General features: G+C 42.8%; 1 protein-coding gene across 1 annotated transcript in view; it reads right to left on the bottom strand.

The window, feature by feature from the left end:
* ASPSCR1 (ASPSCR1 tether for SLC2A4, UBX domain containing) overlaps positions 1 to 14,501 on the bottom strand; it is a 46,364-nt gene that overhangs the window by 15,725 nt on the left and 16,138 nt on the right. Inside the window, exons 8-12 of the mRNA XM_086473458.1 lie at positions 8,597 to 8,736; positions 6,055 to 6,136; positions 5,103 to 5,169; positions 4,133 to 4,195; positions 3,777 to 3,829 (exon numbers count right to left, since the gene is read on the bottom strand). Of these exons, the coding sequence (XP_086329584.1) occupies positions 3,777 to 3,829; positions 4,133 to 4,195; positions 5,103 to 5,169; positions 6,055 to 6,136; positions 8,597 to 8,736 (405 nt within the window). The remainder of the gene's footprint in view (positions 1 to 3,776; positions 3,830 to 4,132; positions 4,196 to 5,102; positions 5,170 to 6,054; positions 6,137 to 8,596; positions 8,737 to 14,501) is intronic.

Below are 14,501 nucleotides of genomic sequence, written 5' to 3'. Positions count from 1 at the left end.
AATTATGCCCAAATTCTCAATACAGTTTAATTAGACTACACTGTGATTACATGTTGCATGAAAAAAAAAAAAAAAAAAAAAGATTTGTTAAATCAACTTTGGATTTGCCACCCTTTATCTTAACTGGATGTTACTGTTCTTTTGTGTTGACACAGAGGAAGTGAGAAATGAGAAAAATCATTCCTTAAAACAGTCAAATTGCAGGAGAGTTTTCAGCTTTTGAGCACCGTATCTTGAACATCTCCTATGAGGACAGGCTGAGAGAGCTGGGGTTGTTCAGCCCGGAGAGGAGAAGGCTCCGGGGAGACCTTACAGCGGCCTGCCAGTGCTGAAAGGTGGCTGCAGGAAAGGTGGGGAGGGACTCTGGATCAGGGAGGGCAGTGGTAGGAAAAGGGGTAATAGTTTCAAACTGAAAGAGCGGAGATTTACATTGGATATTAGGAAGAAATTCTTCCCTGTGAGGGTGGTGAGGCACTGGCACAGGCTGCCCAGAGCAGCTGCGGCTGCCCCCTCCCTGGCAGTGCTCAAGGCCAGGCTGGATGGGGCTGGGAGTGACCTGGCCTAGTTGGCAGGGGAGGCTCGAACTAGATTCTTTCAGATCCCATCCAACCCAAACCATTCTATGGTTCTATGATATGATTCTGTGAACACCCACAGCTTTGTACTAATGTCAAGGCTTTGTACCTTCGCCAGGGGACACAGCAAGCCACTACAAATTGAACATGCTTGACACTAAAATTGACCAGGTTCTTCATCGAGTTGTGATTTCTAAAGGAGTCTAAAAGACTGGGCTACAAGGCACCTCAAAGTCTTTACAGAGCACTAATTTAACACTTTTTTATGTTTCAGGGAGCTGCCACAAGGAATGAATTCCACAGTAAATGTCACAACCAGGAAACTAGGAAATTGCCGCATATGTAACAAGCACAAGTAACGGTGCCAGGTACGGAACAAAGACTTTAACACAGCAAATTGAACAGAATTCCTGCGATCAAGTTCCTGATTCAAAGACAGGGAGACGTAATTATTTCTGTGGTGTCTCACTGAACGAGTTATGTTTCAGAAGACATCCAGAGAACATTAGATGTATGCTGAAAAAAGAGAAGACAAACGAACAGTACTGGGGAAGGGGGTGTGCAACGGGTAAATATGGGTAAGCAGAGGATTTTGAACTTTACTTAGAAGACAAATCAAAGCTAACAATGGGAGACTGGAGACAGCATCAGAGGCTGGATGAATAGGAAGCAGATATAGGTCAGCAAAGAGGGTGCCGCATTCAAGTTTCCTGAAAAGTCAAAGAAACCTCCTTTTCTTTGTGGAATCAGTATGTTATGCAAAGGATTTAGAAGCCAACTAAAAAAGAGGAAGAGAATGGTCACATGAGATTTCAAGGTGATAAGGACAGGCATGTAAGCAGACAGGGTATTTTCCAAGAGTGACAGAAGACAATGGAAGAAAACAGTGTCAGAAAGGTAAGTATCCTGAATTCGAAGGAGCAGCAAAACATCCAATAGAAGATGAACCGAGAATAGTAAAAAGGTTCATTATAGAGACAAATTTTGAGTCTTCAACCATCTAGGATGTACTTAGCAAAACAAACCAAAAAAGCCCATCTTAAAGTAAAGTCCATGAGATTCTAGGGAAAATGTGGAAGGGAAGAATATCACTTCCTACAGATACACTGAAAAGAAAGCAGTATATTTTGTAGGGACACAAGTCTGTAGGCTGAGACAGGAAATCTGGAAACACATCCCAGCCCGAATCTTAGAAAAAAGTAGGAACACACCCATTTTATGCAGGAGACCCCTGTTGGTGAGAACTGCAGAGAGACCATGCTTTGGAACGATGAAGAAAGCTTTCCAAAAACCATGTTAGAAAGGTACTCTAGGTGAGGGATGTGCTCAGACATGACAATTTAGGACCAAAAAAAAAAAAAGGCGGGGGGGGGAAAAAAGACAGAGAAAGGCTGAGAGTAGCATGCATGTGCCATGTCAGACCAGTCTGTACTAGTCACAGCTCCTCGGCTGCTTCCCTTGCCTCAGAACTGCTAAAAAGTGCAGAACATTTTTTATTATCTGCTGTTCCTCTGAATGTTTTCAAAATACATCATTAGCAATGCAACCATAGCCGGTTTCCCCTTTGTGGGATTTCTCAGAAACGCGAAGACAAGATTTGTCCTTTGCATTTCCCATCATGGTTACCATTTGTGCCTTGAAACAGTGTTTTGGGTGGCAGATGTGGGCGAGATGGCACAAGTCAGAGGAAGCTAGAAGGACTGCCTTCATGCTCAAACAGCAAAATCTCCTGGCTCAAAGACACAAAGTGCTTTCCACTGGTATTTTCATTATTAATTAAAATATACAAAATGGCTTTGAAAAGAAATAAAATCATTGTTATCCCCACCCATGACGATATTACATCTTACGAACAGACACACTGTCCCATTCCTGTCGGTGGGAGAAGCACAGCCACACACACTGCACATTCGAAGAGAGGCCATGGTCAAGTACAGAGTAGGAATGCTGATAGGAACAGAGCAGTCCTCAGGCAGAAGCTGGGTGGAGGCCAAGAACTACTGCATCGCAATTCCTGAACCACAGAACCAAATAGGGCTGTGATCCCCAAGAGGCTCAGGACTCCCTAGGAAGTTAAACTGTCACGGGCATGGTGACAATACAAGGAACTCCAACATCAACAAAACCACTCCCAAAACTTCAAATTTCAGCAAAGAATTCTTAACGGGGTATTAGGAAGGGGAGAGATGTCCCACTGTGAACACAGAGATCCACACTTTGCTTCCCTGAACATTCAATAGTCTAAAAGCAGCTGCACATGTTTCTCTTCCACATGGCCTGGTCAGGAAGTGGTGGAATTTGGAAAGCTCCATTACAAACAACTTCAGAGGCATGCTAATCCCTACCTAATTCACTATGCTGCCTGAAAAGTCCCTTTCTCTAACCCTCTCCCTGTCCCACCCCTTCTGCTCTCTCAGGGACATCAAACAAAAACTCTCACTGCAGTCTGCCTGACCCTTTACCCTACAAGTGGTCTTCAGTGCATCACTCCACAAATGTCCAAGCATTTCTGAATGACAGCACATTTTAAACAGGATGAGTTTGGGGCAAAGTCACTGGCAAAATCACTCAGTCTCAACACGTGTGTGATTTATACAGCCAAGAGTCTCTGGCCAGAGACTTCAAGACCACCTTATTTGACATTTGCAAAAAAACTTCACAAATCTGGATTTGAAAAACTAAATTTCAGTTACACATACAGAGTGCATATTCCTCAATGTACAAACTGACTTAAAAAAAACCCCTCACGCAGTAATTATCAAGGAAGGTCAAATTTTTGTCTAATATGGCCTCTAGCTCCTGCTGTAGAAACTGAAAACAGTTACCTACCCACATCCAGTCACATCTCCTACTATACTAGTCCAACCACAGATATAGCAAACTCACATTAGCTCAGCTCTTGTCATCATGTTTCAAGGTTAAATACAGTTCAGACTCCATAAGGTATTGAATGTATGTATGGAACAATGCAAACCCCCCAACCCTGCCACAATATGCCAGTGCATACTGTTGCACAAGGTGGACCTCTTCTGGTGAGGAGCTTGTGCTCCAAAACACCTGGTTCCATTAGCCTTGGCTAAGCAGAAGCCTGCAGGGACATAACATTATACAGCTTCTTTTAAAAGTAACTAAAGCATATGGCAGGGTGAAGGAGAGCAGCAAGTCAGAGAGAATCACAGAGCACACACATTGAGTCCTTACCTCAAAGAGTGTCAAACTTTCATCATTCAAGATGATTCTGGGAGGTGCAATAACTGAAGTTAAAAAACAAGTTACAAAACAGGACCACCCAGCAACCAAAACAACAAATACAGCAAGTATGGGAGGGAATACTGCTCTTTAAAGGAGTGACACATTCACACAGCCCACATAGGCTTCTTATTAGGCAGAAATATAATGCGACTAAGCGAGCAGGTTACACCTTGTTTGCACTCTGAGGCTTTATTTAGGGAAGGAATTCCTCCCCAGGTCATACCTCATGGCATCACAAGATTCCATATGCACCACAGCAATAGGCTTTGTAAAGTAAGGCCAAATATTACCAACAGCACACTCACACAAGTAGAATGGCAAGTCTGCATCTGCAAGGTGGCTTCTCACAAAGTCTCTCAAAATGCCAACTGTGAAAAAAAGGAGAGAAAGGTTTGCTGAATTACATTTGTTTCTTCAGATGCTGGGCAAAAGGCTAACCTGTAACAGCAGAACTGCCCTCTACAGTGTTTGCAGATTGCATTTTCCCCAAAAGAGCACTGTTACTATTACAAGTATCTTGGAGAAAACAAACAAGCAAAACCACTTAGACATGCCGGCCCCTTAGCAAAAGCTAAGGATCCAATAGCAGCTGCAAGGTTTGCAGAGACCAGCCAGGTGAGATTCTGGTATCTATAGTTATTAGTTCTTGTTCCATACAAAAGTAGGAAAAACATTGTGTGGGTAACCATCACTGCCAGCTGAGAACAAGAGGATCTCCATTAACAACAGTAAGAGCTACTTTGTGTGTGGTCTGACTGCCTTCTGTGAACTGACAGATGCAGAAACCTTCATCCCCTGTTATCCTTATTAGAGTAGGTAAAGCTTCTTTTTCTTCTTCCTGGTCTTTTGATTCTGTTTTGGACTGGGGGAGAGGGTGTTGTCATTGTTTTCTCCCCAAAACTTTTTAAGCCTTAACATAGAGGAAGTGCCCAAACTCATCTCAGTAACATACCATTTGGACACAAACAATGGAATATCAAGTGGGACAATTTCCTGAGCACAAATATTTTGCCATCAAGTAGCCTGACAGTCTCCATCAAATGGTCCTAGAAGTAAACTCCCCTTAACTAAGTTAATTTCCCCAGACTCTTTTCTCATCCCATTTAGGGGCCCTATAAGAACAGTGTAACTAGCTACTGCTGCTTTTTCAGAGCAGTATTACTTCCTGGGACAGCAGAAAGATCTGTCCAGAGCCACTCTCTTTTGTCATGCAACTAATCAACGATGACAGAGGTTAGCTGCCGCTACGCAGACTGAAGTGCAGATTGCTCTTACCAGTTTCACTAGGATGGAAGAACCCCTGTAGAACATGACGGTCTGGAAAATGCACTCTCAACACCACCTAAGTCAGAGGCAAAGCACATTATGTCAACTGTTTATGGCTGTACTGTAACACCTGCCCTTGGCTTGGAATTTGCGAACAAGTGTTGTGTTTGGATTTCTTAATGAGGAGATTTGAGATATTTACTCTACAGGGGTAGAATAGCATACTGGCTAACAGTTACTGTGTAGGTTCTCAAACAACATGGTCTATCTGGCTTTCAAAGGCTGTAAAAGAGCTGATCTATAGAAACAGTACAACATACAATGCAGCAGCACTTATTCTGAGCAGGATCTCCCTATGCTAAGTGATGCACGAAGAAAGTAGAAAGTCACCCATTGACCGGTACAGACAGTGTATCAGTATCCTGAAGCGTCCATAGCAGCAGGAACCCTCCTGCCATACATCTGAAGTATACCTCATACCACTCTATTTCCAGCATTGGTCTGGAAGCACTTACCTTAGGAACTTAACATCTTTCGTCTTTTTGCAGTAAGTCACAAAACACAAAAACTGCACTAGGATCATATTTATAGAGTATCTCCAATCTGTAACTTCTTATCATTTAACTGGTAATGAGATACTATCAAAATGTGTCTACAGAGGAGAGGCAGATTAGGAAAGCTTGGTCATATAAACTCATGTGCGTACAACGTAAGGGTTTTGAAACATCTGGAACAAAATAAAAGGAGCTATGCTGCCTGCCACTCAACCACATCACTGCAGGACAGATGATTTTACATGGTACAACTGTTATGCAAGCTTCACAAACAATTAACAGGAACAGGAATTTGAAAAGTCTTCCTATAGGTAGCTCAGGATCCTGTTGATTACAACTGATTTCCAAAGTTGCTCAACTCTCAAGTCTGGACTAGCCAGAGGGACTGGAAAAAGAACAAAGGCTACCTTCGGGTAACGCTCTAACTTTTCCTTCAGCTGAGCCTCTCTCAAAGATTTTGTCATCAGTGGAGCTTCTTCCAGGCGTTTCCTAGAAACACGGGAAGAAGACAAGCTGTCATTTCTGTAATTTTAAGATATATTTTTATTTTATGAAGAAAGAGAAAGGCCCAACAGGGCTGATGAGAACTGCTCAACTGTTCCATGTATCCCTCACAGCATTTTCCCCACCCTCTGTGGTTCCTACCCAAAAACCTCATATATGGAACTATTAAGACTCAGCAATAACACTGTATAAAATTGCAAGTTTAAAAATACGTTCTCTACAGCAGTTGCCAGAAAAGATACTAAGAAGAACAGGGGAATGTTTGCTTGGACTACTCAAGAAGAGATGGACTTGATTAATCCAATAAAACAGAGACTAAAGTTGAATGTAATGCTTCCAGAGAGCTACTGAAGAGCTACTGAAGCTGAAAAACAATGCTGGCACAAGAAATTAATGGGTATTAATTAGCAACAGGGAAACAAAACAAAAATGAGAAGTTTCAGATCATTCAAGAACTAGCATTGTCAACTTCTGTTTTAAAAGGAGTAGTGGGTGCAAAAAAAAAAAATTTACCTGTACTTAAGATGAAAACAATAAACTCAAGAAAACAATTATATATTTTCCTGTAAGTAAAGAAATAAGCTCAGATTCAACAGATCCCACGTTCAGATTTAGTCCCTTTTCCTTGTTTGCACTTAATTCTGAATAATCGATTTACTAGGCTAGATTTTGGTGAAACATTTGGTCATGTAATTCTGCACAACTATTTGCAAGTTAATCTCTTACACCTATGCAGTTTGAAGGACCTCTTTTTAAGAGAGTTTCTCAGGAACAGCTCCTGAACCAAACAACTACAGGCTTACTTCACCAACCATACCCCAACCATCAGCTGGTACACCACATTGCAAGATGCTCTGCAAGTGCCAACTCACAATCTGAAAAGCAAACACGGAACTAACCACTCCATTGCTTCCTTGCATACCAATTGCTGATTCATACCAATTCTCAGCTCTTCATGAAGTCAGAATTAAATTCTAATTGCATTTAAAATATTGCATTGTATGCAGCTAGTTTTTGTTAAGATTCACCAGCTAAGATCAGAAATCAACCGGTATCACTTTCATGTGTAACTTGCCTTTACTTTTATCCCTGGCTGTGAGGGGAAAAGGGATTATAAGTATGAGCAAATTTGGAAATTAGGTCTTTTTTTGAGGGGGCTGTATTCCAGTAAGCCCCAATCAAATGATCCTACATTTGTACCACTAAATACGCCAGACCCACAAGCAGCAGAGCCATTTTCAGGCCAATCTCTGTACTTGTGGATTTCAATGGCCTGTGGGGAAAACAATCAGCTCTAAATAAAAAGTTCAACTCAGACTTGGTTAGAGTGTAAAGTAGGCTGTCCCACAGACTCAGAGAATGCTTGCAATGTTTAAAGGAATGTTATGATCCACTTGAAACTAAATATATTCATGAAATTAATTTCTTTAAGAAACATGACGACAGCAAAATGCTGGTGTGATAGGGAGGCTAGTTTATCTTAATCTAAGTTTTTAGTTCGGAACTGGAGTAAGAGTACAGTAAATCATGAATATTTGACAGCAAGCCACTTGAACAGTGAGATGCACAGTTAGTTCAGCTTCCTATACTTCTTCTCCATCTTTGTGCGTGTTCCAAACATTCTCACGTGTTGATTTGTGGCCAAGTTTGATTTTGCTTTATTTCCATTTGGGTAATGTCTCAAAGTTGATCTTTTCTGATGAGGTCTAATAAAAGGTTAATTCTTGTGCTTAAAATACAAGGTCTTTCTTACTGGCTGAAAATGCTACTAGCTACTACTGAAGTCAGTGGGAGCTATTTTTATGAAATTGGATCACTGTGTTCATGTATTTGTCCATCAGAAGTTACAAATTCCATGCATTTAATTCCTAATAGCTAACATGAAGTCAGATCAAAACAGACAGCAGGAGCTCACCACTGCTTTGGGCCTCCAGCAAATAAGAGCACATCTAATTACAAAGGCAGTGGTTTCTCTCTCAGAAGAAGGGAGAAGGAAAGAAAGAAAAAGAGGTAGGTTAGGGTGTTAAGTGGCTTTGAGTAACTCCCTGAAATGCAGAACTCAGGAAGGAATCTTTCTCTTAATCCTTTCTCAGTGAGGGCCCATCCCTGAATAGCTTGAGGTTCTCAGATAAACTTATCACCACATAGGCATCACGGACACTTCACCATGAAATTTTCAACATCCACACGAAACCATTATCCCATGCACAAATGCTCAACCGATTCACACAAAAACATAGATTCTGTCACAGAAACCAGACACAGCCCTTGAACTCAAATGGCATAAAAGGTAGAGATTTCCAGTGCTGATCATTAATTCATTAATTCCACAACCAGTTACTCTTCTCTTTATCCAGAGATCACAACCAGCTATAGGTGCATGGTGTCACTCTGCTCCACAAAAGGATATGGAGCAATCTCAGTCGCCAGCAGAAAGTAACTTGCCTCTCACTCTGCAGCTGTGCCAAACGTTTCCGTACATCATCCACTGTGATTTCAAAAAACTCATCAGGAAGCTCTTCTGGGGCAGCAGGAAGTGGTTCCAGTAGGTCTAGGTGACATACAAGTGGTTCTCGTTCTACGAGCTACAGAATAAAAATAAACTTTAATTAGTCTTAAATACATTGCTTATGCTATAAGGTTCCTGAAAAAAGTAAGACGACCGTACTTGCAGACTGAAACACAATCAGTACTGTGGAATTCAGGTCACTAACATCAGACTAAACAATATAGAGGTTGTCAGTGTTGTCATTCTTTATAGTTGACAGAGCTTGGGGCACAATTCCTCCCAATAAGCAGCAGGATACCTACATGGTCAGATGAGTCACACCCTAGCAGTTAGCTGCTTTCCACTGTCTGCATAGGGAGCCCAGGGTAATAACCTCAGCAGTCAGATTACTCCTTTCCAGGGAGTGCCTGTGGAATCTTCATTTACAATACAATAACATTTTGCAGCTGAACCATATACTTCCAGCTAGTTACAAGCTTGTTAGAAGCACTCAGAAATTACTCCTATCCCAAAACCATAACCTACCTCTCTCTGCTCTAGTCCAAACCTCTCTCAGTATGTAATCACTTCCTTACCATCCTACAGGCAGCATACATACATAGGTGCTATTCTTCGTACTACAGACTATAAACTGCCCTTTTAAGTTTTTCATCTGCCATGCACTCCTGGCTTGCACTCTATCTTCTGTTCTCTTCGCTTCACATTCTCTTGCCACAGAACCGATGCCACTAGTTCCCAATCAGGGCTCTTTCCAGTTTTTTCTTACTCTAGAGAGCAATTCTTTGCTTTGGTAAGCTAGTTTTTGACCTGTTGAGTTCTCTGAACTGAGCCACTGCAGGGTCTCATTGTATGCATTTCAGAGTTTTAACCTGGCTTCTGGCGTGCAGAAAGATTCCTTAGACAGTAAAAATCCTTTTGTTTTGCACTTATGAAGTACTTAGCGCTGAAATCAGCCTTTGTTGCAGGCAAAGCAGACAGATGTGAGGGGAGCAGTTCACTGTACAAATTAGCTGCAATAAAGGACCTTAATACATTTATTGGCAACTTTCCCTACACTCCAGATGCTGGGGATAGGCCATTCAAGCAGCACACAGACCTCAAACAGCCAAGATGCGCCTCTCACCTGCACAGCAGGGCACAGGCAGCCCGGCCGCTCTGCTCCCCCTGCCTCCAGAGCCCAGAACTGGGAGTCAGATACCACAATGACAAACCTTTCAGCACAATTGTGCCCTGGCCTATAGCTGTGGTTGCAGTATTAAAAAAAAAAAAAAAAAAATCAATCAAACAAAAAAACCCCACGAATAAAAAACACACAAACAAACAAAAACCAACACCAAAACCTAACACCCCAACCTATAGGGCAAACAGCATTTGCTGTCTCTGAAAGGAGAATGACATTATGTATCCCCCCCCAGTTTAGAAAAGGTTAGATACTGGCTGCTTTCCCTTACCTCAAAAGCAGCAGCTGTGTCAGTATGTGAATATAAACCACTACCAGGGTCAAACACAGAAGAGGCAGTTACACCTATTGGCTCTTGAACAATTCAAACTTTTTAAATCACAGAAATGTTTAAACACACAAAATTGGAAACAAACAGAATACTGTACTGCAGGCTACAGGAGATGCAGGGGGGGAAGCAGTCTATGACAAGAGCCCCATGAGAACAAAAAGTTTGATAGTACAGCATTTCTTTTCAGTCAGCTGCCAGCCTAATGCAGCTCTAGGCTCTATGAACAAACCCGATGCCCATTTCTTCTCTCCTTATTCCCTCATGTACTCTTTTCCAATCCTAATTAATGCCTGAATGTCCTCCCTCCATCTGTTCCATCTGTCCTCCCTTCCCCCAGGCACAGGCCCCTTGGGAACAGAAGGAGTCTCCCTCAATTGTCAAAAGCGACAACACAAATTACAAGGCAATGTTCACTCTGCTTGTGGGCACTAAAGGGTAATTTGAGAAATTAAAAGAGCGAGGTTGTGTGGGTGGGACCCTTGGCTACTTTTGGAAAGCTGAGCAGGGTCAGCTCTAACTAGTGGGTGAAGAAGCCTGATTGCAGCTTTCCTGGGGCTCAGGGGAGGAATGCCCAGCACCGCAGGAGCGATCCTGAGCGTGCAGAGCCACCCTCTGGGAAAGGGCCTCTGGCACAGCGGGACGAACTGCTGCCTGGGGCTGGTCTGGCCAGGGCAGATCCATGTCAGAGGCCAGAGCAGAATCAAACAGGCCTCCCCAATAATCAGGTATACCTCAATCTCCTCAAACAGGCTTAAGTTTCATTTCATTCTAAACATACAGAAATACTAAACAGACTGAAAATAGCCTTCTCAAAAAAAAAAAAAAAAAAGACTGAGCAGGCATATCCTATAGCATGTTGTGAACGGTGCTGGGATACAATGGAGAGAACTCCTATGTCTGCATTAGCAAACCCTAAACTTACCATTTAGCGTTGGCCTAGCAAGCACTTTAGCTAACCCTAACAGTAGCAGGATTCCACAGGGAAAGCATCAGTCACTGCCCAAAACATGGTAGTAGCTAAAGACTTCAGCTCAGACATCATAAATCACGAGACAGCAGAAAGCAGACATACATATCCCAGTCTTAAGCATCCACCCCTCTTCCTCACCCGTGTGTTCATTGCTCCAGGCCACTGTACGTCAGAACTGTCATTCACACGTCGCTTTCCACACATCTCTGTTCAAACAAATGGGTCTCCATTGCCAACAAGGTACTGCAAATGGGCAGTCAGGAACCTCCCCTCTAGAGCCACTCCCCTGGTAGGCTGCCTACCAGAACTATCTACGTGCTGTGATACAAAATCCACAGCTTCCCAGACATGAACGCCCTATTCTTGACCTCCAAGTTACATCCAGCCAAGATGTCTCCGTTTAATGCTCTGCGGGATACCTGTACTGGCCCCACTGACCCACAGGTACCTTTTAGCTTCTAAGTCTGTAATTTTATCTGTTTCCTCAGCTAACACTGAATGCTGAATGTCTTAACTGCCAAACCAAGACACATTACTTAGCTACTACCTAACATGAAGAAACATACTTTTCTGTACAGAAGGAGCAGATCTGTGCATGTCTAACAAGATTGCAAAAATGCACAGAGTAAGAATTCCCTAACATTAAATTTTCAGCTAACCCCCAATAATAGAGTGAGACCCCTGGAGAGAGCTGTAATGGGCAAGTTTTTGTGAAACATAATTCAGGTGGCTTGACTTACGAGTTCCTGCAACTCAACTCCACTCTGGAATTGCACAACAGGGTCTGATCGGAGAAGGGCAGCACAAGGTACCTACTAAGCACTGCTTAGCACCTAAAAGGCATCATCATTTTGCCTCTGAGGATGCAAAGACTGCCACATGATAATATAATAATATTATCCTCCATATCTCTTCTGCCATGTATTTAACATCCCGTGGAATCAAACACACATCTCTCCTCCTTACAGACATAAGAAACACTCTTCAGAGAGAAGGAATTGCTCTACCAGTTCTCTCTTTCCCCAGCCATCATGCTGTTCCTCTTTCTTCATCCATTACCACTGCTCACTTAGGTATTCCAATTAGGCATCTCTCAATCTAAGAACTCTTAATATAGCCTGATTTTAATGTGTCACCAACAATCCTAAAGCACGGACAGAATCCAAAAACTACCTTCCTGTGGCAATTTACAGAAAAAGAGACTACACCAACTTGCTTCCCAGTCCAGTACACATCTAGTGTTTTCCACAACCATGACAAAAGGTAACCATCTCCTGTAACAAGTGACCACCATAGGGCAGTTTCTACCTTCCACTACCTAACTCTGGAGGAAAGAAAACTGTGCATTTCACTGCCATATTTCTGTCAGCGATACCTCTCAGGAGCCAAAGGTGCTGTGTTACAGTTTGTCACCTCCATTCTTCAAGTCTACTTCTGCTACCAAAGTTGAGATATTAGGCACTTTTCACCAGCAGGCTGGAGCCATCTATTCACAGCAGTGTCTACTAGGCAGTCTACACTATAAAGCCAGGTGTCAGGAAGAGTGCAGTTCTCTCTACGGTCACCACCCCAGATCCAAGTAATCAGGTAAGCCGAGGAAAACTTTTATTTCATTTTAAGTGAAGTAGTGGCTATTGTGCCTTCCACAGCAACAAGCTCTCCCTGGAGACCTACCTCCTCCCCACCACCTCAGGGAGCTCTAATCTCATGGGCAATCTGGTGTAAAGTTACCTTCTAATAATTAATGTTCTGACATCAAAGTCAGCATGCAGCTGTCTGTAAACCATCTTTAGCCCAAGAAACGAAGGGACGCCGGCACAGATTTTATCCAGCCTCTCTCTTCAGCTTCAAAAACCACACACAGTCAAAGCATTAATGGGAAGATTCTTTTACAAAACCGGACCTTTGATGTTTAAAAATAATTTGTTTTGTTTTGGGTTTTTTCCTCAGGACTGAAAAGGGACAAAAAGCAGATGCCATGTGGCTAGCCCTGCTCTGCTGTTGCTGCTGAGAGCAAGGAGAGCGGAGGATGGCAGGAATGGAGGAGGGAACAAAATGCAATCAATCAGCAGCAAAAGCACCAGAGATCAAAGGGCTTGAAAGCAGCAGTCAAAATCACATGCTGTTTAACACAAGGGCAGAACCCCCCCAACAAAATCTGCAGCTGCTTCCAAAGCTGCTCTCAAACTGGAAGGGAAGCTGGCTCCAGAAGTGCCTGCGAGTAGTTTAAACCGGACTGCAATTCTGAGAAAGATGCCGGATCACGAGTGTCCTTACACCACCACCGCTCTTCAGCTTCGTTCCCAACAGTGCAACTTCCCATTAAGCTGTAGCCAGTAAAATGATAAAATAAGTTCTGTCTCTCCAGCCAGCATACAGAGAAGTGCTGACAACGGCGCTGGTGAAGAATACCACCACAAACTCTCACACTTCTTCCTTCCTTCCTTTTCAGACACAATTGAAACTCCTCCTTTCCAAATCCCTCACAGGTGAGAGTGTGATAGAAGCAAGCAACACATTAGACTGGACAAATCACCCAGCCTACTGCTTAGTTCTCCATGCTCGGGGTCTGTTCCAAAAGGTTAAATGATACTCATTAGATGAACCCAAACATCTCTCTAATGCACTGAAATATTCACCACTGGGTTGGCAAGGCCTCCTTCTGGTACATTTGTAACTGCTCCAAAGTCCTTCCAGGGTCTGGCTTCTGCTCCTAAACAATTCAGAAACTCATCGAGAACGGACTGCAACCACAAAGAGGTCAACCCAGGTAGAATGAATGTGAGAGTGTACACACAGTCTTGATAAATTCCTCCTGGATCGAGCTCCCTTTGAACCTCCTCAGGCACCCTTTATTTCTACTTAAGGCTTTCCACTGTTTAATCCCGTGGCTGGATCAGAACCAAAGATAAACAGAAAAGTCCAACTCCAGGCAGTATTAAAGAGTGAGAAACAATGAAGAGGATCTCTGAACACTAAAGCCAGCCCTAGTGATGACGCATGCAGTGAAGGTGCAAGGGAAAGAGCCAGTCACAGAGAATCCAGGATCTGAAACTCCTAATGCACAAAAACATAGAGTAAGTTACGAATTTAATGCCTCCTGTACTTCATTTTATGCTACTTGCCAGACATATCCAACCTTGCTGAAGGCATTCAATTCCATACAGCTGCCCTACAAGAAGCAACTTAACATCATGCAAAGACCATCCTGCGATGGCACCACAGCACTCTTGAGCCGTCAGTTCTGGTATCTCTACACAGGCTAAAGCATTTTTAATTTTAACCAATTCAGTTTTACTTCAGAGACACCCACCATGATGACTGATGTGCAATTTGTCTTTCTGGGAAAAGGGTTAGAGA

This window comes from Leptosomus discolor, chromosome 15 (assembly GCF_034619465.1).
Source record: "Leptosomus discolor isolate bLepDis1 chromosome 15, bLepDis1.hap2, whole genome shotgun sequence".
Taxonomy (NCBI): Eukaryota; Metazoa; Chordata; class Aves; order Leptosomiformes; family Leptosomidae; genus Leptosomus; species Leptosomus discolor.
Note: the sequence above shows the minus strand (reverse complement) of the source record. Positions and strands in the feature narration are given on the sequence as shown.